The sequence below is a fragment of the Vespula pensylvanica genome, chromosome 1 (assembly GCF_014466175.1).
Source record: "Vespula pensylvanica isolate Volc-1 chromosome 1, ASM1446617v1, whole genome shotgun sequence".
Taxonomy (NCBI): Eukaryota; Metazoa; Arthropoda; class Insecta; order Hymenoptera; family Vespidae; genus Vespula; species Vespula pensylvanica.
Window position 1 is genome coordinate 15,445,069 of NC_057685.1, and position 21,370 is coordinate 15,466,438.

The window sequence follows — 21,370 nt, forward strand, 5'->3', positions numbered from 1 at the left end:
AATTTTCTTTCACGGATATCAATTTTATTTCCCCCAAAAAATACTAAACTATGTACTAGTTAATGCTCTTAAATTCATTACTGTCATACATACATGTAATGTAATACATGACGAGGAGAGACGATGGATACAGTAACGTCGATCTTATTGCACGTTATATAAATTACAAATTAAAATAGAATAAATGTCTTTGACACTCTATCTCGGCTTAAGAACTTCAAAATAGTATTTACAAAGAAGAAAAGCAGGATTTCTGTATTTCTTTTTTCCCAATTTTGCAGTTGCCTTTTTTTAATTCATATTGTCTGTAGTTAACGCGAGAGTTGTAAGAACTGAACGTCGATTAGGATTGACTCCTAAATTTTCCCAATTAATCCACGACAAACGTGCGGTCAGATCTGTAATTAAAATTATCTCGTTTTTTTTTTACAATATTATAGTATTCTCGTCATCCTTTAGAAAAATTTTACAACATTTTTAATTTTTAATTGTGATTCGTAAATAATTTAGTTCGCTGTTAATTGTGATTCGTTGAATTTAAAATGTTACAGATAATAAAACATTCATTTTGTTGGCTTACCACTGGTGTTCCATTCAGCACGTTCACCATTGATTTCACCTCTAAGGCACCTCTCAACGTAAGTCAAAGGATCGAGTCTCGCTGCTAGGACTTCTCGAAGAAGAGCGATATAAGCTATTGCCAAACGAAGAGTATCAATTTTCGAGAGTCTCTTCTCGTACGGGAATGTTGGTACATGAACCCTAAGCTCGTCGAAAGCCGAGTTGATGCTGCTAAAAATCGCAATCACACTGACAATCTATTTATTGCTAATAGGCCATAGATGTATGAACTACTTTAACATCGCAGGAAAAGAAATAAGACGAATACGTACGGATTTAATACATATAGATACACTTACAAAATGATTTAAAAAGCACGGACACACTTAATTCGCGGCATCGCAGAGATTAGAACTTCCTAAACTTTAATAAGCCGAGACGCACTTTCAACAACGATAATTTTTGACGACTCATTCGAAAGTGTAATTGGTATTAGGAATTGATTGATAAGCAATTCAAAATTGATTCGATATAAATCCGCGAGCTGAGAAAAACTAGACAGAAATAATAATTCTCACTTGATCTTCAACTGAATCGACCTTGACTAGTTCACTGGGCAATTAACTATTCTCATATTTTAATATTTAACACGATTCACGCTTAAAATTTTTATGCCGAAAAAAAATCTCTGTCAAGAGTAATTTCTCACCTCAGCATACGTTTTCTTTCGCGTATATTCGCGGCATGTCGTTGAATTCTATATGGACTGCCATTTGGATAATAACCTTCTTCCACTCCGTTCATATCAGCATCATTGTGATCTGTAGATAAAAGTGAACAAAAAAAATAATACCTAATGAGATTATGGAAAAATGTAGGGGAAATGAAAGGAGTATTAATTTTTATCTGTATGTTAGAATCGACAAAGATAATAAGTAAAGAAACAAAAGGTCAAATTAAGAATCCACTACTACCTGGAGTAGCGACCGGCATGTGATAGTGCAATGGTGAATGCGTGTGCGAGGAAGCGTGTGCAACGTGTTGGGAGGATCTACTCGCATAAACGCAAGAAGGTAATTCTGCTATATCCTCTTCACTGATGTCGCTATTTGGACCAACGTAATATTGAGAACTGAAAAAGTAATCGCGTGATCATCAACGTCGTTATCATCATCATTACAATTTATAATAATTATCAACGCGAATCTCGAAGGAAGGAAAATGTTATGAATGATAAAGATAGAGAAAGAGAGAGATTAAAAAAGGAAAGAAAAGTGAAAGCAACCTGGTACAAGCGACGGTAGAATCGGCTGGTCTCGAAGCAGTACCGACACGATGGCGGATTCTCTGACCTCTGTCTTCGTAATCGTATCCCGAATGGCTCGTCATACTTTTTCTTACTTCTTTGATTCAATCTCACGAAAGCATTCGTTGTTCCTTTTTTTTTCTTACAAACGTTTCGATCTCCACGAGAGAAGATCTTCGCGTTCTTTTGGATGAATACTTCGATGAATTTTTTTACAAAGAAATAGTCCTTGTTTATTGCACTTTGGGAATCAAAAAAAGTCGATCTTCGTCAAGTAACACTTTGATTTTGTTAACCACTCTCGGATGATGTTGTTAAATTATCGATTTTTCTCGAAAGATGATTCGAAATATCATTCAAAAGATCACTTTTAAACTACCACTCGCGAATTAATTCCTTCACGGACATCGGATGAATTTCGACTATCGTCGGTGTCCCTAGAGAGACTGGTTTATATAAGAAATCCCCCTGTTGGGGGATGATCGATACCAACCCCTGGGCGTGGACTCCGTCCAATCAGCTTCGTTCTTCTCCGAAATGATTATCACAATCTTTTCCGATTGGTGAAGGCTTAATAGCGAACGTTTGTCTACCGATCGTACCTGCGGTTCATTGTTACTGCCGTCGAAATTTTATTTTAACCTCTTTTTTCACCCTCTCTTTCTCTTACAGACACACATACATATACGATTCCAGTTCCATGATAAACCTCGAACAGAATGAGGCGAGAGAAAAGCTAGAGGATAGATTTATATGACGAAAAATTATACCATCGAGGATTATTTTTTTATTTGATCAAGAATGAATGAACGAGATTGTTTAAAATCTTTTTTCTTTTCTATTAATGCAATATATTTGACAGCTTTTGCTATCGTTTCTGGCTTTCGTCTTTTTCTATATTAACCGAGATAAATATCATATCTATATATCTGTGCGATAGAAAATTAAAGTTGTATAAATCGATGTGAATTTTTAACGGTGTGACAATCTGTGAGATAGAAAATTCGTCAAGATCGGAACTAACAGACAGAAAGGGAATACAAGCAAGAACAGCGATGCTCTCCCTGTTAAAGGGTACGAAAATTAGTCTTCCTAGCTATGAATAGGCTAATATTCAAATGAGGTATGTTTAGCTGACACAATAGAGAACGACGACGTCGGCGAGTTGGTGCAATTATGCAAGGTGTTAATACGACGACAATAGTGATTCAGTGGGATTGCGGGTAGCACTCGAGAAAGTTTAGTCCATTCGATAAATGAAAAACGAGTCTCTCTCTCTCTCTCGTAATAGAAACTGGAGTAAATCGAGTGGGAGAGAAGGAAGGACTAGTATTGTCGGGATAAGCGATCAATGTACGATATAATTGGGATTAGCCTTCGAGTGCATGAGAACTCTGTCGTTCTTATATACCCTTCTGATTTCGTTTTCTTCTTTTATATACTTCATTTACATATTTCGATATTATCGTGTGACCAAGCGATTGATCTATTTATTATTATCGAATCGAGAAATTGATAAAATAATTAATTAGACAATTTTGTATCTTTCTAATCTTTTTCCTTTCATTTCTTTTCTTTTCTTTTTATAACTGATAAATCTTTAACACAATTATCAGGAAAGACAAATGGAAAATCTATACGATAGAAACGAAAAATCAAAAATAACGAAAGCCGATACTGTTGCTCTCGGATCATAGCCAGATGTAACTGAAGCATCCACTCCAGTATTCGTCTGTGAATACTCGAAGCGTGGCGTTTCGAGTATCGCCGTGACAAATTTCAAACGAGTATTGTGTCCCCACAAACGATTATTTATCTCAATTTGTCACGATCGAGGGGAAGCGTTGAGAGTTCGGTATCCAGGGTTTCAATATTCGCGATACCTTTTTTATCTTTCGATGAAACATCCCTGAACTCTGTCACTCCCACAAGTCTTGATTTTTTAAACGAGGTCAATCGTTTCGATAAAGATTGATATGACGAGGAGGAAGGATGAAAAGGCATATTAAAAAAAAATCAAAATTAGTAATATTATAAATTGTTAAAAAATGTAGACTAAAAAAGACTAATATACGTGTTATCAATGTATTAATTATTCACTGTTTTTTTATTTTTAGAAAAATTGAAAAGATACGAATTATTGGATTCCCGGATTTATCAGGAATAATACGGCGTGACGATTTGAGCAAACATTTAATTCGCGATTACAATATTTTGAAGGGGGCTAGAAGCAGGCGGTCCCCTTGTCAGCAACAGTCCTAGCAAACGTAGGTAGACTAACACATAACCGGTATAGAAGCACGCGCGTATCTAAGGAGTGTATGCACACGCACGAAAAGAGAGGGTACCAGGATTCGAAAGACTCCCCTCCCCTATAATAGAGATTTCACGCCGCAGGCCCCACTTCGGTTCTCACAGTAGGGGTCTACTAAACTTTACCGCTAAAATATTGTCTTTCAAACCGCGAATAAGTCTCGACTGTTTTGTAATACCCCTGTGGTCCAGACATTTCCATTCTCGTTCCATCGAACTAACGCGTGCCTCTAAGTATCTGTTTATAGTCCCGAGGGATCAATTTGTTTGCTAAATTATTTATTGCTCAAATATGCTTACGACGAAGTTACACTCAAACGTGGAGAAGCATGTTTCTTTGATCTGCGGATAGGTCGCGGTTGGGAAAAGTAAATGTACTACCCGCAATGCATAATGATCCTGTACATCGTTCATTGTTAGCTTTCGTTAGCTTTCATCAAAGTAGTTCCTTGATTATTGGATTCATTGAATATTTTACTTGAAGAATATATTTTTATATTATCCGTTATTGAGATGAAACTCTGTAACGATAAAGATAGCGAAATAAATCATAATCATAATCAGCATTTCACAATTTTTACATTTAGATCAGAATAATTTTTATTTACAAACTTGTGCCGTGCATACATCCAGCTCAAATTTTGAGCAGAGTTTGCTTAATGAATCTATAAACAATGAAAGTGTTAATTCTACACTAATAGATCAATTGCTTAGAAAAAAAATTTCAGCAAAAGAAACGATAGAAACATTCGAATAAAATATGCAAAGCAATGCTACTGACATGAAAGCAATCGCGTGCAACGACGCGATACTAAATTGCGGCCAATTGAAAAACCAAGAGATAGATGGAAAGAGAAAAAAGAAAGAAAGCTGCAGTTGGCTTTGTACACCCTTATACTTTCTGGCACTTACGTGAACTAGCCGGCATCGTTGGTCACGTGGCAAAGCGTGTCATGGGTCCCTCTTTGTCGCGATCCTCGATCTCTCTCCTCTCTTTGCCGACGAATGGGTGGATCACCGCGATTCAACGTCTAAAGACACGTGTACCAAATAGGCTTGCTACCCGAAAGCCTGTTTGCAAGGCAAGGACCACCGCTGAGCCATCCTAGATTCCGTCTATCAGTGCAAAAAGTATTTCTTCTCTTTGTCTAATTCGATAAAAAAATAGTAATAAATAAAATTCTATTAATTATGACGTGATAAGAATTTTCTATAGATACTTGTACATTCTTTTAATTATATCTTGATCATGACTCGACGATATTACTAATTATCTCATTATCAAATTTAAAGCTCTAACATTCATAATTAAATATAAAATGATTTTAAATTGCATCTATCGTAATTATAATTCCATACTACTAGTTCATTAGAAATTACTTCTGAAAACATATTAAAACTTTTGATCTTGTGAAAATAGCATGTTCACAGTTCATCACGCATAGAAAAAGAAAGATAGAGAAAAAGAGAGTTATCGAATTTATTGGACGTTCGTGTCGATTTCCAGGTTTACCGAACCATCGACAGAACATCCTTTGTCGGCAAATCGTAGTCTGATTGGCAGTAGTAAAGGTATCGAGGACGGTATAAGTGTCGCCAAAAAAGGAGGAGAAACGTGTTACGCGTAGGCAAGAGTCTCCTGTCAAAGAAAATTGGCCTTACTGCGTACATTCATATATACATATACATATGCATATATATATATATATATATATATATATATACGCGTACATGTATATCCCTCTTTAACCGAGAAACGATATAAACATACATGTCGGAATTAATGATACAGCGTTTAGTTACGCGTCACTTGATTTTCCCAGGGCATCTCTTTTGTATCTAAATAATAGGGGAAGCTCTGACAGAAGGGAGGGAGGCCTTTACAAAGTACATACTCTCTTTCTTTCTCTTTCTCGTCGCATTCTCTTCAATATGTCACTGTGGCTAATTTTAGGGGTCAACTACGAATCACCGAGAAAGTCGTAGAGTCTCGCAACTAATTTAACAACCCACTAATCGCTATTCCGATCTTGGGTACTACTGGTTTGATCCCTTCGCACGATTACGATGATTATATAATATAGTTCCGTCAATTCCTATAATTTTGTGCATATCAAGAAATAGACATCGTTCGATGAACTATTACATCTGAGAACATTTACAATCAAAGATATTGAATGATATAAATATTGAATATAGACTTACGCGATGCTTCAGTTTACTTTCAATTTTTACTAAAAACTTTAATACACAAATCATTCCATTGGATAATAAGAATGTAATTCTATTAGATCGGAAAAACAAGGAAAACCATTATAAAAAAGATCGAATGATTCAATGAAAACAATTAGAACATTTTTTGCGTTAATACGATACAAAGCCGAATCAATCTTTTTGATGTTACATAATTGTCGGTGATCAGTCGTTCGATAACAGCAACTGCGAATTTTCCAACGTTTCTGGCGTCATTACAGCTAGCTTGGTTCGAGGTGTAGCAATAAATTATAAAAGGTGATTGGTAATTAACAGTAACTGCAACTGAATAACGTTATGCGGCAGAGTGGTCGCTGATATGGAATACGCTCGAGGTGCCTGTAGTTGACTCTTTATGGTGGGGTGTGCTTGTGACATGAATTATTAGCCCTTGGGCTATCTCTCTCTCTCTCTCTCTCTCTCTCTCTCTCTCTCTTCCCCCCCTCTCTCTCTCTCTCTTTCTCTCTTTCTCTTATTTTAACATTCTCTCTTTCTCCCTCTCCCCCTCCCGTTACAGCCTCCGGGTTAGTGGGCGGCAGCAGAAACGTAGAGAGGAAGAGTCGGATAGAGGTTCACATTGTAGGCGTGGCTTACGAAAATGCTTCCATGGGGGATGACAGGCGTGGCTCCAAACTAAACTTCTGGAAAGAGAAGTCTTTGCTATCAGCAAGGCGATCAAGAATACACCGTCAAGTAATTTCACATGAACTCTGTACTACTTCCATAACTTTATATCATAGAAACGTATAGACGTCTTTAAAATCGATTCCTCCATAAAATATATCATATTTTAGAATAAATACTTTTAAGTATAAACGAATGATTGTTTGCTTGAAATGGAAAAAAAAAAAAAAATTATTAACTCAATAAATCTTTTTCAAAGATTATAATGTAAAAAGAAAGGAAATAATTTCATTGGAAAATTCTCAAGTTTCATAAGTGATACTTACTCAAGATAATATCAAGATATCTTTTGATCTTATTTAATAAAATCTTGAGTATTTACAAAAGTTAAGTTGATATTATTCAGCGAAGATCTTTCTCTCTCTTTAAGTTGCCTTTAATGCTTGGCCTTATTTACAAATTGATAAACAAAGGATAATATAATAATTTTAACTTTACTTTGATATCTTCCTTTACGAGGGAATAAAAAAGAGTGCTAGCTTTTTCTCTCTTTGTCTCTCTCTCTCTCTCTCTCTCTCTCTCTCTCTCTCTGTCTCTCTCTATCTCTTTCTCTCTCTCTCTCTCTGTCTCTGTCTCTCTCTATCTCTTTCTCTCTCTCTCTCTCTCTCTCTCTCTCTCTCTCTCTCTGTCTGTCTGTCTGTCTCTCTCTTTCTCTCTCACTTTCTCTTTAGAGAAAAAGAGAGAACGAATGCGAGAGAGGGTCGAGGCACAAGCGCCATCGCAATCCTACCAAAGCACCGCACTCGCGTTTGTACAGTGGTAATGGGCTGTCAGAAGCAGACGTTGGCTGCTCGTGCCTTATATACCAACACCATTACTCTCCTCTCGGATACGGTCCTATCGGCTTGGTATACAGATTCACCAACCCTCCATAGTTTATACTCTCTTCTCCCTCCTCCTCCTCTTCTTCTTCCTTCTCTCCTCAATCTCTTCTCTCCTCAATCTCTTCTTCCTTTTTTTTCAACTTCTATTCGTTTCTCTTGATCCAGAACCATCATGACAACCACCTTAGGTCGATAATCGTCCATAATCACAATAGAAAACCTTCTTCTTTTTATGTAGGCTAATAAAAAATTTCAACAAATTTTATATAATTTTTCATTAATTAAAACTGCAATTAATAATCAAAACGTGATATACATGTCTAGTTTGATTATATACAGAATTATATACAAATTTGTATAGATTATGTACAGTTTCATGTAACAGGAACATCCCAATTACTTTTGTTGTTTTTAAAGGTAGACAAAAATATTGCAATGTAAAATTACATGGTCCAAACGTTGCATTAAAATGAGAGGAAAAAATCAATTTTTCAAAACCATATTTCTGTTTATTTTTAAAAACATTTCTGTCTATTTTTAAAAACAACGAGGATATATCAAATGCCTATATAAATATATATTGGTGTTTCTACAATTTTTAATCGATAAAAAATAAAAAAGTATGAATTTTTATTTCTTTTTCTCGTTTTTGCCTACTTTGACTTAATTTTGACCGATTATCCATATCTTCGAAAATTTAGGAAAAAAAAAAAAAAAGAGAATGACCGAAATCTCTTTGCATTTCTCTCGTCTCCAATACGTACTCACTATTCACCTCCCCAACGTAGCTTCCTCCTAGAGAGTGATCAATACTCTGAGCCTTCTGCATTGGACAGGTAGGGTGCTGATCCAGATTTCGACGCGTTGACGGAACTCCGTCGGAACTTTAAATAGAAAAGAGTTTATTATGACACTAAAGTGAATTTCCTTTTGCAAGCCCTCCAGCAAGAGGCATTCTTTGTTTTCAAGAAGAATAAAAAAAAAGAAAAAATAATTTACTTGGTAGACAAATAGTAATATATAAAAATGAAAATTTCTAAAACTGTATATTCTCAAAATATGATTAATTCATACGTCATAGTACTATGTTGAATGAGATTAGAATATCAATTTAAAGAACCTTTTTTATTCCAAGTTTTATGAACATCTCATAAGTCTTCGTTTGATCTAGATAAATATAAACTTACATTGCATTATACGCATCATCTATTATCTATTAAATTATATTATTACATTATTTAATATCACTGAATACTACTCAATTTTTACACATTTTCCGCACGATCATGGGCTTCTTCGGTTGATGTTTAGTCTAAATAATAGGATAGAATATTTATAATATCCGAACCATAAAAATACGAAGAAGTGTCCAAAAGTTTTCCATGTTTTTACCTCGATAATACGTAGCATCGTATTTTGTAATTGATAGAATTTATCTTTCAAATCTTCCATAGTTTTTTCTCCTTCGACAGAGTGAACCGAAAGTTCATTATTCTCTTTAAATTGTTCGTGGACCTTTAAATAATTTCGCAAGATTGTTTTACTCATGTAATAAAAAATATACATAATTATTAAATCGAAACACGTACATCTATTACGTTAAAATTTAGCGAATTTACTTTTGAAGAATTTTCACGTTTATGTATTTTTATAATTTTTTCAAATTCCTCGTTATTAGAATTCCCTAATGTGATACCTAATAAAATTTTAATCATTAATCCGATTTCAACTTAACAGATATTACAAAATAGATAACTTGTACTGTTTTTTATTCTACATGTTCACCTGTATCATTTAATACACCCACTTGCTCCGTTTTTAAACTTTGAATGATATCCTTACTTGTTTGTGAAAAATGTGATCCAGCATTTTGACTTTTATTCAAAATTGAGCTATTCTTGGATGGTAAAACGATCTATTAACGAATTATATAATTTATTTGTATAAATTATAAACAGAAAATTCTAATATCGAGAAAATTCTATTAACAAAATACCTTATTATTAGATTCCGATAAGTTCGTTGAAGAAGTTATTTGATCTATATTTTTCAAAACGTTATCAATCTCGGCTTGTTTCAATCTGTATTTTAATGAATAAAATACTAAATTAAAAAAATATAACAAAATTTAATTTTGACGAAGAAAAATAAAATATACCAACTTGTGATATAAATTTTTAATAACTTTTAATAATATTTCCATCTGCGAAACACTGTATAACGTTAAATCTGATAATGTACCATTTAAAAAATTCAATACGTCACGATGCATTTGTTCGTATCTTAACTTTGATATATTCATTGTTCTTTCCTGATTAAAAAATATTTCATTTAATTCCAGTTCTCTTTTCAACATTTTAATCTCTTTCTTAAGTTCGAATATGATTGTTTCGGTATGTGGTCTAACGTTGTATGTAATTTTAACCGGTCGTAATTTCGAAACTGTAGAAGCAAATCGCAAAGTAGACAATGTTGAATCTAAATCTTCTTTCGTAATGCATACGTGCGCAATAAATCTAAAAAATAATAATAATTGCAAATAAAACATTACGAACTGTAGCAAAAAAATAAGATTTTTGAAAAATATGAATAGTTTTTAATGAAACGAAAAAAATTTTTTGAAGTAAATAAATTACAATATCATTATATTACCGAAGTATCGACGTAACGGAAAGAGCTTGACCCAAAAATTTGAAAAGATTATTAGAACGTAGTATACACTTTGTAGATATTTCAAAGCCTCTCAAATATAAGAAAAATTGTTCAACTTGAGTTTGACCTAAATTCGCTGCACCCACATCGAGCGGCGATTTCATGCAATTTCGTTTTCCTACCGTTCCTGTTCCTGCCATTTCTACAATATGTATCTATCATAATGTAAAAATGATCTACTTAAAAATTATTGAAATTCATGAAGAATTATGAAAACCATGAATATAAAAAATAATTTCTTTGGTCTACTTTCGCTGTCGCCACAACGGCCCACGATGTGATTAAACTCGTACTCGAAACATGAAAAGTTATTACTGCAGTACCCAAATGGGAAGCTGGGTACACAGAACCAGTAATCATAGATCTTCTAGTCTCTCCTTCAAAGAGTTTCTTCAATGCTGTCTCTTGATTCTTCATATTTATTATTGTCACATTCTACAATAATGTATTTCTCTAAGAGTTAACTAATTAAAATTTGTACTATTAACATAGATATTATTTATAAAATTAATATTGGAAAAAAGAACAAGATGTCGAAAAATTGTAATGAATTATTAATTTAGGTACCTTAAATGCATCTGTATCATTTACTTTAATTCTGTTTTCTGTTTTAGCAAGTAAAAGATCTTTTACTTCTTTACCCCGTAATTCAACAAAACTTAAGCGATACTGTATCTTATTAATTTTCCTTCGTTTTGCTTTTTCTGCAAACATATCAGACAGAAGCCGCATAACCAATCCTCTGTGCTGAGAAAATGAATTTAACTACTACATTTATTGTTCATATATACTACAATGTTCAATTTTAACATATCAATGTTGAAGAATCGTACTTCCCAGTTATTTCTGAAACCACCAATTGTAAAACTTTTTCCAGAGCCAATTTGGCCATAACTATATAATATACAGTTTACACCATCTAAAACCCTTAAATTATTTTACTTTAAATGTTAATTAATTTATTATTGCATTTTAAGCATGTACTTAGTACTTCTCTATAAGATTTTTCGTTGTAGCACAATAAACTTCTTCTTGAGATGCATTATAAAAAATTCCATCTGTTTGAAAGCACCAATAAATATGATTCTTTACAGCAGATCTCCTTGTATACAAATCTTGTAAACATCTTATGCATATTGTCTAAGTATGATTCGACATATTGAAAGATTGACTTGTAAATAAAAATAATAACATCAACATTACAAAGATCTAATCAACTACCTTATGTTCAGTATCAATTTTTGCGCATGTTTCACATATTTTTTCAAGTGGTAAAATTCTCACAAAAACCTTTATATTTTTTTCATTGGACTCTAATTCATCATCTGTCATACTCAAATGAAAATTAATTTATTTAATTTTAATTGGTTACAAGTAAACCGTATATTATAAATATTTTATTTTTCTATTGTATTTATGTAAAATCTCGGAGGATGAAAAATTTCTTGTTAAGTCTGTTCATATTGTAAATTCACAATTTTTTCTATTTTTTCTAAATATTATAATGTATTAATATATGTGTAAGGTTATTTCAATTTTTTGACTGTGTGCATTTAGAACAAGCAGCAACAGTACCAACATTGACATATTACTCGTCCATTTTCATCGCACAAAGTACTATAATAAAGCTGTGATTTTCAAAACCGATTTGTCCAAGCCTAGATTTTATGTAACCAATAAAAACATTTAACAAAGGTAAAAGGAATATATTCAAAAATAAAATTACAAAAATCTAATATGTTGGAAATATGAAAATCTAATATCCTAATCGTTTGATTAGATGCATTTAATAGTAGGAATCACAAAACTAAATCTGTCGTCGAATTTTATTTCGCAATATATATATCGTATAACGTTTTACGTCACCATGATCATTGTTTAAAGTAGTATATAAATGAATAATATTTTACGTTTCTTTTATTAAATGTTATCATATAATAAAATATTTAATTATAAATTTAACCACATTATAACATTAGTATTATTGCTGCGCATGCGCGAAAATGAGATAACGCAATAGTCATTGTCCAATCAGAATATTCCTTTCGGGCGTAGACCGGCTCCTTCAGTTATGGGGAACTTTTTAACTACGCCGGAAGTAATGACGTCATAAGCGAAAATTAGATGACAAACGAATGATGCATCTATCAGTACTGTGTGCTGTTCCAATATTTGATTTTGTTGGATTAGTAAGAAATACGTTCAGTGAAAACGTTAATTGATTAACATTTGTGAGAGTCGTACATAACTGCTTTTTTCATGAAGGTAAGGATGTCTTCCGTGATATATTCATTATAGTGATTATCAATTTTACAGACAGCTTTAGTTGCTTTTTTTTATAGTGAAAGTAATCTAATGAGTATACATTGTATCTGTAATATACTTTATATTATCAGTCATTCTTTTATTTTACGCTGTTATATTTTTTCGTATATTATTTAAAAAAAGGATTATAATTAAAACTACAAATGAATAAAATACTAGATACTTCCTTTATTAATTTCTTTGTAAGTATCTGAAAATATTTCTTTCGTATATATGACTATATAAATAAGGAAAATATTGGGAATAAATTAGTTTCTCTCTAGAATCAGAAGTTTTATATTATTTTTATATTATATCATTTTTTAATATCAGACATTATTGATATCTTAGTGTTGTCTGATTAAATTTTTAGTATCAGTTTATTATTTTTGATAAAGAAATAAAAAATTATTATTTTATATAAACAATTTTTGAATGCTTTAAAATATATCTCTCATTTTTTATTATAGGATAACATTGCAAACGTAACAATGTCTGACCATTTTGGACCAATAACTTTAAAATGGGATCCCAAAAATTTAGAAATACGTACTATGTCTGTAGAAAAAACTTTGGAACCATTAGTGTTGCAAGTAACTACATTAGTAAATACAAAGGGGCCTAGTAAAAAGAAGAAAGGGAAATCTAAAAGAGCTAGTGCTTTAGTTGGAACAGTTGAAAAAGCAACTGCTAATTTTATTGAAAAGGGAGAACAAATTGCATATGAAAATCCTGACATTACTGCAGAAATGTTAAGTGCAGTTGAAGAAGTTAGGAAAACAGGTGATGCAATGAGTATTGCTGCTAGGTATGATTTATTATTTTATTTATTCTTTATGTTCAAAATGCATATTTCTTATAAAATAAATATTTTTTAGAGAATTCTCAGAGGATCCTTGTTCTTCTCTTAAACGTGGTAATATGGTTCGTGCAGCTAGAAATCTTTTGTCAGCTGTTACACGTTTATTAATTCTAGCAGATATGGTAGACGTGCATCTTTTGTTAAAGTCACTGCATGTTGTTGAAGATGATTTAAAAAAGCTAAAAAATGCCTCTTCACAAGGTGAATTATTAGAAAACATTAGACAATTTGGAAGAAATGCATCAGAACTTATGAATCAGGCAGCTAAACGTCAGCAAGAACTTAAAGATCCTCAATTAAGAGATGATTTAGCAGCAGCTAGAGCTGTTCTTAAAAAACATTCTACTATGCTTCTAACTGCTTCTAAGGTTTATGTGCGACATCCAGAATTAGCTGCAGCTAAAGCCAATCGTGATTACGTATTAAAACAAGTTTGTGAAGCTGTGAATACAATTAATGATGTGGCACAAGGAAAGACTCCAACTGATAGCCAACATCCTTATGATGGACCAGGAGAATTAGCAGCTGCTTTAGATGATTTTGATGAAAGAATGGTGATGTCTCCACTTGCATATAACGAAGTACGCACAAGACCCAGTCTTGAAGAAAGATTAGAAAGTATCATTAGTGGTGCAGCATTAATGGCTGACTCTTCATGTACTCGAGATGAACGTAGGGAACGTATTGTTGCTGAATGTAATGCAGTTAGACAAGCACTTCAAGATTTGCTAAGTGAATATATGAATAACGTAAGTAAATTATTTTCTCTATACATTCTATTTTGCAAAAATTATTATTATGTTTTTTATGATACTTCTACAGTCTTATGTGTTATGTCAAGGAAATTGTAAATTTTAGACTACTTTATTACATTGATTTATATAATTCATGTTACATTCATTTTATTGATTTATTTCTACTGGTGGTGGCAGTTACAGCTCGCACGGGGTGGGAAACGGGTAAATATACAAAACATCGTTACAAATATCTTGCACTCCTGTTACATATCATCTGTAATATACACTATTTCATTGGTTTTTGATACTCTTGTTTTTATACAGTACTAGCATCATGCATTATTTGTGCATTTTGTTTATCTAACAAGCACTAAATAATTTTTTAATAACCGCGTACTTATATGTATATTTTTTTTCTTTTCTTTTCTTTCTTTTTTTTTCTTTTTTAATTTTCTGCACAATTTTATATATTGGAAATTAATAACTTTATAGTTATAGCAGGCTATCAATTATGTGTGACACAATATATAATTTAATTTACAATTGTAACTTAAATTAATAATTGTAGGTAAATAGAGAATTGTAGCTCACAAGTACTGTAGTTTGTTCTCTATCTTTGTATTTAGAAATAACAATTTGTAACTATAAACAAAAATTAATTAACATTTTCAAACAGGGGAAGGAACTAAGAATATATTCTAATTTGGTTTACTGAAAGTATTTTTGTACCTAAATTTATTTATATTTACAAATAATTTGTAATTTTTTTAAATAACATATTTATGTACTTCATTAATCATCAGATTATTTGTCTAAAAAAAAATATATTCTCATAAATTTATTTTATGAAATTATAAAAATAAGTGATAATTATGATGTTTTTTACTATATAATATCAATTTTATGTATTAATTAATAGCTAACTATACTAATTACAGTTTGTTACTTAACTTATATATGTAATAAAAGATATATTTCTAATTAAAAATAACTTCAATTCTTCAATGTACAAGTTATATAGAAAAACAAGTTATTCTATTTATACTATTATATCTTGTACATAGTTTTATTGAAAGGTTCACAAAAGCTGTATAGCACATAGTATTTATATAATTCTTAGAAAAATGATTTGATATATAAATTTATATTGTAGTACATTCTCACGAATATTCTGACAGATGGGTGTTAAAGAACAAACAGAAGGCCTAGAAAGAGCAATAGATCATATGTGCAGAAAAACACGTGATCTACGCAGACAATTACGAAAAGCTGTTGTAGATCATGTTTCTGATAGTTTCTTGGAAACAAGTGTACCTTTATTGGTCCTTATTGAAGCTGCAAGAAATGGAAGAGATAAAGAAGTTGAAGAATATGCATTAGTATTTACTGAACATGCAAATAAATTAGTTGAGGTAATCATCAGAATTTTATAATGAATGATATATAATAAGCAGTAGTATTTGCAATTATACTTTATACTACTATATGTATACTTTTTTTTTAGGTTGCTAATTTAGTATGCAGCATGTCAGGTAATGAAGATGGTGTAAAAATGGTACGATATGCAGCAGCACAAATTGAAAATTTGTGTCCACAAGTTATAAATGCAGCTCGTGTTTTGGCTGCTCGTAATCGATCAAAAGTAGCGCTTGATAATATGGAAGTTTTTCGTCAAGCATGGGAAAATCAAGTGAGAGTACTTACAGAGGCTGTTGATGATATAACAACCATTGACGATTTCTTGGCAGTATCTGAAAACCATATTCTTGAAGATGTAAATAAATGTGTACTGGCTTTACAAGAAGGAGATGCTGATACTTTAGATAGAACAGCAGGAGCAATCAGAGGACGTTCTGCTAGAGTTTGTAATGTTGTTCAAGCAGAAATGGACAATTATGAACCATGTATTTATACTAAGAGAGTCTTAGAAGCAGTGAAAGTTTTAAGAGAGCAAGTAATGCCAAAATTTGCACAAAGGGTAGAAGTTGCAGTAGATGCTTTAGGTAGTAATCCTGCAAAAGATGTGGATGAGAATGATTTTATAGATGCATCTAGATTAGTGTATGATGGAGTCCGTGAAATCAGACGTGCTGTATTAATGAATAGAGTAAGAAGCCTTTAATATGCTTTCATTATTTGGATTTTAGAGATTCCTCTTTAACATTTCTTATATTTTAGGCGGATGAAGATTTAGATCCAGAAGATGTAGAATTAGACGAACATTATACGTTAGAAACTCGTAGCAAATCAAGTGCTCAAACTGGTGAACATGGAGTTGATGAATATCCAGAAATAAGTGGCATAACCACGGCTCGTGAAGCCATGCGTAAAATGCCTGAAGAAGATAAACAAAAGATTCTACAACAAGTAGAATATTTTAAGAGTGAAAAGCTTAAGTTTGATAAAGAAGTTGCAAAATGGGATGACGCTGGAAATGACATCATAGTTCTTGCAAAACATATGTGTATGATTATGATGGAAATGACAGATTTTACTCGTGGTCGTGGGCCTCTGAAAACGACCATGGACGTTATTAATGCTGCTAAAAAGATATCAGAAGCTGGTACTAAATTAGACAAATTGACGAGACAAATAGCAGATCAATGCCCAGAAAGTTCGACTAAAAAGGATTTAATAGCATATTTACATCGCATAGCTCTTTATTGTCATCAAATGAATATTACGAGTAAAGTTAAAGCTGATGTACAAAATATCAGTGGTGAACTAATCGTATCAGGACTTGATAGCGCAACTTCACTTATCCAAGCTGCTAAAAATTTGATGAATGCAGTTGTGCTTACTGTAAAGGCTTCGTATGTAGCATCAACGAAATATCCACGACAATCTACCGTTACAGTAAGTCCTACTTCTAAAGTTCCAAAATTTTTTTTCATTAATACGTAAGATATATGATATTAACATTCGTGTAAAATTTTCTAACAGTCTCCCATAGTAGTATGGAAAATGAAAGCACCAGAAAAGAAGCCACTCGTTCGCCCTGAAAGACCAGAAGAAGTAAGAGCAAAAGTACGTAAAGGTTCGCAGAAAAAAGTGCAAAATCCGATACATGCTCTTTCAGAGTTTCAAAGTCCTACTGAAAGCGTTTAAATTTTCCAATTTAAGTAACTCAAAAAAAAAGTAGAACTGTATGAATGGCATCACCTTTACGAGATATGAACGTAAGATATTTTATTATTTTTCATAATTACTAATTGGTTGAACAATATATTTCATCATTATTAATAAATGTGTAACAATATAATTCTTGTCAAATTTAGTAAATGGACGATTAATATGAATTTATGTGTGTGTAATAAAAATAAACGATACCCTTATTAAATTTATTTACACTTTGAAGATTTTATATTTGATACGATTTAAACTAATTAGATTACTCAAAAATAAAATATCTTGCGTTATTACATTTACTAAAGATTTTCTTTTAGTTATCAAATTGTAACAAAAGAAAACTATACACAATCGAATTATATTAAAGAGAACCTAATGAGATCTGAAAAATGATTTTTAAAATACGTAAGACAAGTATAGATATAATTTAGGTTTCTCTATTGCATGAAAATCACAAAAACAAATTTAAAAAGATTCTATGTTTAGTTGATAATATAGATGCAGTAAATGAATCTACTTTGTCAAATAGAATACCAAGCATTCATTATATTGACAATGCTTACTCAAAATAGGCTGATGCTGAATGAAGCCAGTAAGTACTATTTACAACTACATTTTGGCAGTTGTATAAACAATTTATATGGTAAGTTATTTAAGAATTCGTACCATTATGATATCATCAATGATATCTCTTAACTTTTGAAGATATATCTTCGCAAATATATCTGGTAAAAAATAATTTTTAACATTTATTCAAGATGTATTTACAACTGCATGAAGTGTGTATACATACATACACACACACATACATACATACATACACATGATATATACATATTTTATTTGAAACGTAATGTTTCCATAAACAAGATTTATAAGAATACAGACTATTTCTCCTCAAGATTTTTATACCTGAAATATAGTTCATTAATCTGTCATTTTGACAGAATAAAACAATTCAGTAAATACATGATGATAAATGATAATAATAAGACTTAAAAGAACTCAACATTTTTTTTCTTTTGAGATATGATATTTGCTACTTCAAAATATGTATTTTATTTGATTATTGAATCTTCTATTTCCTTAATGACATTATTTATAAATTTTAGATTAACAGGTGTTAGATAAATTGTTTATGATATATGTATTTCACTAAAGTATTTATATTTTTATTATATCAATTATATTAATAACACCTTAATTGCAGAAATAGAAACGACTTACAAGGAATTATTTCTTGTGCCTTAATGGCATACTTTATCTTCAGTATGCTTGATTTTACAAGGTATATTTTAATAAAAATTTTATTATATATACATATTAGTTTCTGAATAGATAAACAATATGCCTACTATGTATTAGATCTATCATGTACTTGTTGACACAACATTACATTATTTTGATGAACTCTTTACAATTTTTTAATATGTGTCTATTGCTTTTGACATTCCTTTATTTGAAATATAGCTGTGTTTTAAGTATAAATATATATATTTCTATATAATAAATATATATAAAAATTACTTGAAACAATTATTGAACCATAATAAACATGATAATACATATAAAAAAACAATTGTTTAACTAATACATTAACTTTATTTTATTTTTATGTTGTTTACAACACAATATTAATAAAAATTCAGTATTGAATTGAAATAAAGAGACTGTCAACAAAGTATTTCAAGCAAAAAATATGTGTATATAAATAAATATAATTATATACTTATGAGTGAATATTATTTAAAATTTTTATATTATAAACACGAATAAAAATTAAATAAAAAGATACAAATCTTTAATTGATTTATGTAAGAAATGTATTTATAATAAAAAAGGGAAAAAGATAATCTGGATTATAAAAGGAAACTATATTGATGTTACAATAGTATATAAAAAAATATTGAAGTTACTTTCAATATATTTATTATTTTAATTATTTTATTGATATTCAATGCAATTGTTAATTGTATGAAACTGGAACTTATATCAATATATATAATTAATTTGTCAGCATAGTTTCATTAAAATCACAACTTACTGAAAGTTTTAATATATTTCTAGGAAATCTGCCAATTAATCATTATTTTATAAATATTCTTACAGAAATGATATAAATATTGGAAGTAAATTATAAAATATGAACAATTTGAATTGATGTTGTAAATATATGTTAATCTCTTAGCTGATAATGTAATATCTTTTGATTCCTTTTGGGATTTATATACAACTTATTATTGATTAATTTATTCATTTAAGCATGTACCACTTAATTTTTTATGTTAACAAATAATTTAACATACCTAAAAAAAATATGATAATAAAAAAAAAATAATTGAATGCATTAAGTATGCATGCAGTAAATATGCCAAAAATATAGTGGCAACAATTTTCTACTATTGTAAACAACAATAATATATGTAAAAATTACACATAAAAAAAAATGTAATACCAATATGCTGCCAAATATAAGAGAGGTGATGCTTTTTAGATACTAATATTATTAGTCTATTCAATTTATATATTTCAGTTTTAACCCAATATGATATATATACATTTATATATTATTTTTATCTTTTATGGGACTTCTGTATTTATATATACCCTACTAGATATAAAAAATTATAAATAATAGGGTATGTATAATTTAGTAAATCAGATCTGCAATAAGAAAGAATTACAATGAGACCACATTGAACATTATCAATACATACATACATACATACATATATATATATATATATATATATATATATATATATATATACATACATACATATATATATACATACTTTATTTATATGCTACATAAATGCTACAGAAAAAGGTTTGAACAAGAACCAGATGGAAAACTTATAAATGCAATATTATTTACTAATTATTATAGGATATAAAACCATACAGTATTATATATATATATATATATATATATATATATATATATATATGTATTCTACATTCATATACTATTTTCACATTAATTTGTTATATTCTGCTTTGTTATAAAATCCAAAAGATAATATTGTTCACTTGTATATTAGGAATATATTCAATTAATGAGTTTATTTATATATCCATTACTTTATGTTTATATATAATGAAACAATAAAAGTAATGAATGCCTGCAATAAAAAAAAAGGCTAAAATTCTTTTCTATATTACAATTTTTATGTCAACCAATAGTAGCAGGATGTAACAAATTACAACTATTTCATTAATAAAACTAATATTTTGCACAAGCACTGCTCCATACTATTAAAGAATATTGCAAATGTGTATTTTCCAAATCTAAATGATTATATATATAATGAGTTAAAAGTAGTGTACCTTATCTTCACTACCAAATTTTTCTTAAGGGATACATAACAAAATATTGAAAGAATAACTTGCATAAATATTATGAGATATTGTACTTTTGTAAAAGCTTTGATGTGTGAAAGGTGCGATACAATAAGTTGAATGCAATATATATATATATAGACGTGCTATCAAAACTTTCATATTTAAAAATATTAAGTGTAAATTGACACAGATTAAAAGATTAAGAGGTGTTATATGAATACAACAGTGATATATATTTTTTACATTCAGAAACTTTTTTTTTAGTTACTTCATCATGTACCATTTACTGTACATGTTCTTTTTTATTTTTTTTTTTTATTTATTTTATTATTTTTTTTTT

The 21,370-nt window shown here is 30.3% G+C and overlaps 3 protein-coding genes and 1 long non-coding RNA gene across 8 annotated transcripts; 1 reads left to right on the forward strand and 3 right to left on the reverse strand.

Moving 5' to 3' along the window:
• Positions 1 to 2: 2 nt before the first annotated feature.
• LOC122629320 (basic helix-loop-helix transcription factor amos) lies at positions 3 to 2,171 on the reverse strand. Of its 2 annotated transcripts, none has more exons than XM_043812657.1 (5): positions 1,847 to 2,171; positions 1,536 to 1,693; positions 1,271 to 1,382; positions 581 to 789; positions 3 to 398 (listed from the first exon to the last, which is right to left on the reverse strand). In XM_043812657.1, exons 1-5 carry the CDS (start codon positions 1,948 to 1,950, stop codon positions 292 to 294), a joined length of 690 nt encoding a protein of 229 aa, XP_043668592.1. In that variant the 5' UTR covers positions 1,951 to 2,171; the 3' UTR covers positions 3 to 291. The 2 variants fall into 2 exon arrangements, with proteins under 2 accessions (XP_043668592.1, XP_043668582.1); XM_043812647.1 differs by having other exon boundaries at positions 581 to 792.
• A 40-nt stretch (positions 2,172 to 2,211) lies between these two features.
• Positions 2,212 to 7,652, reverse strand: LOC122629333. Its single transcript, XR_006327245.1, has 3 exons — positions 7,556 to 7,652; positions 5,093 to 5,328; positions 2,212 to 2,603 (listed from the first exon to the last, which is right to left on the reverse strand). It is a non-coding gene; the product is annotated as an uncharacterized LOC122629333 (long non-coding RNA).
• A 1,395-nt stretch (positions 7,653 to 9,047) lies between these two features.
• LOC122629520 (kinesin-like protein KIF9) lies at positions 9,048 to 12,230 on the reverse strand. Of its 3 annotated transcripts, none has more exons than XM_043813036.1 (12): positions 11,875 to 12,230; positions 11,645 to 11,793; positions 11,487 to 11,580; positions 11,221 to 11,400; positions 10,903 to 11,088; positions 10,594 to 10,808; positions 10,104 to 10,457; positions 9,938 to 10,022; positions 9,727 to 9,856; positions 9,531 to 9,637; positions 9,334 to 9,456; positions 9,048 to 9,253 (listed from the first exon to the last, which is right to left on the reverse strand). In XM_043813036.1, the coding sequence occupies exons 1-12, from the start codon at positions 11,983 to 11,985 to the stop codon at positions 9,200 to 9,202; spliced, it is 1,788 nt and encodes a 595-aa protein (XP_043668971.1). In that variant the 5' UTR covers positions 11,986 to 12,230; the 3' UTR covers positions 9,048 to 9,199. The 3 variants fall into 3 exon arrangements, 2 of the variants coding, with proteins under 2 accessions (XP_043668971.1, XP_043668981.1); XM_043813046.1 differs by having other exon boundaries at positions 9,130 to 9,253; positions 9,727 to 9,838; XR_006327285.1 differs by lacking the exon at positions 9,531 to 9,637.
• A 511-nt stretch (positions 12,231 to 12,741) lies between these two features.
• Positions 12,742 to 20,186, forward strand: LOC122634763 (catenin alpha). Of its 2 annotated transcripts, XM_043824054.1 has the most exons (8): positions 12,742 to 12,918; positions 13,428 to 13,765; positions 13,836 to 14,568; positions 14,752 to 14,778; positions 15,735 to 15,968; positions 16,061 to 16,663; positions 16,735 to 17,412; positions 17,500 to 20,186. In XM_043824054.1, the coding sequence occupies exons 1-8, from the start codon at positions 12,913 to 12,915 to the stop codon at positions 17,662 to 17,664; spliced, it is 2,784 nt and encodes a 927-aa protein (XP_043679989.1). In that variant the 5' UTR covers positions 12,742 to 12,912; the 3' UTR covers positions 17,665 to 20,186. The 2 variants fall into 2 exon arrangements, with proteins under 2 accessions (XP_043679989.1, XP_043679994.1); XM_043824059.1 differs by lacking the exon at positions 14,752 to 14,778 and having other exon boundaries at positions 12,743 to 12,918.
• Positions 20,187 to 21,370: the final 1,184 nt, after the last annotated feature.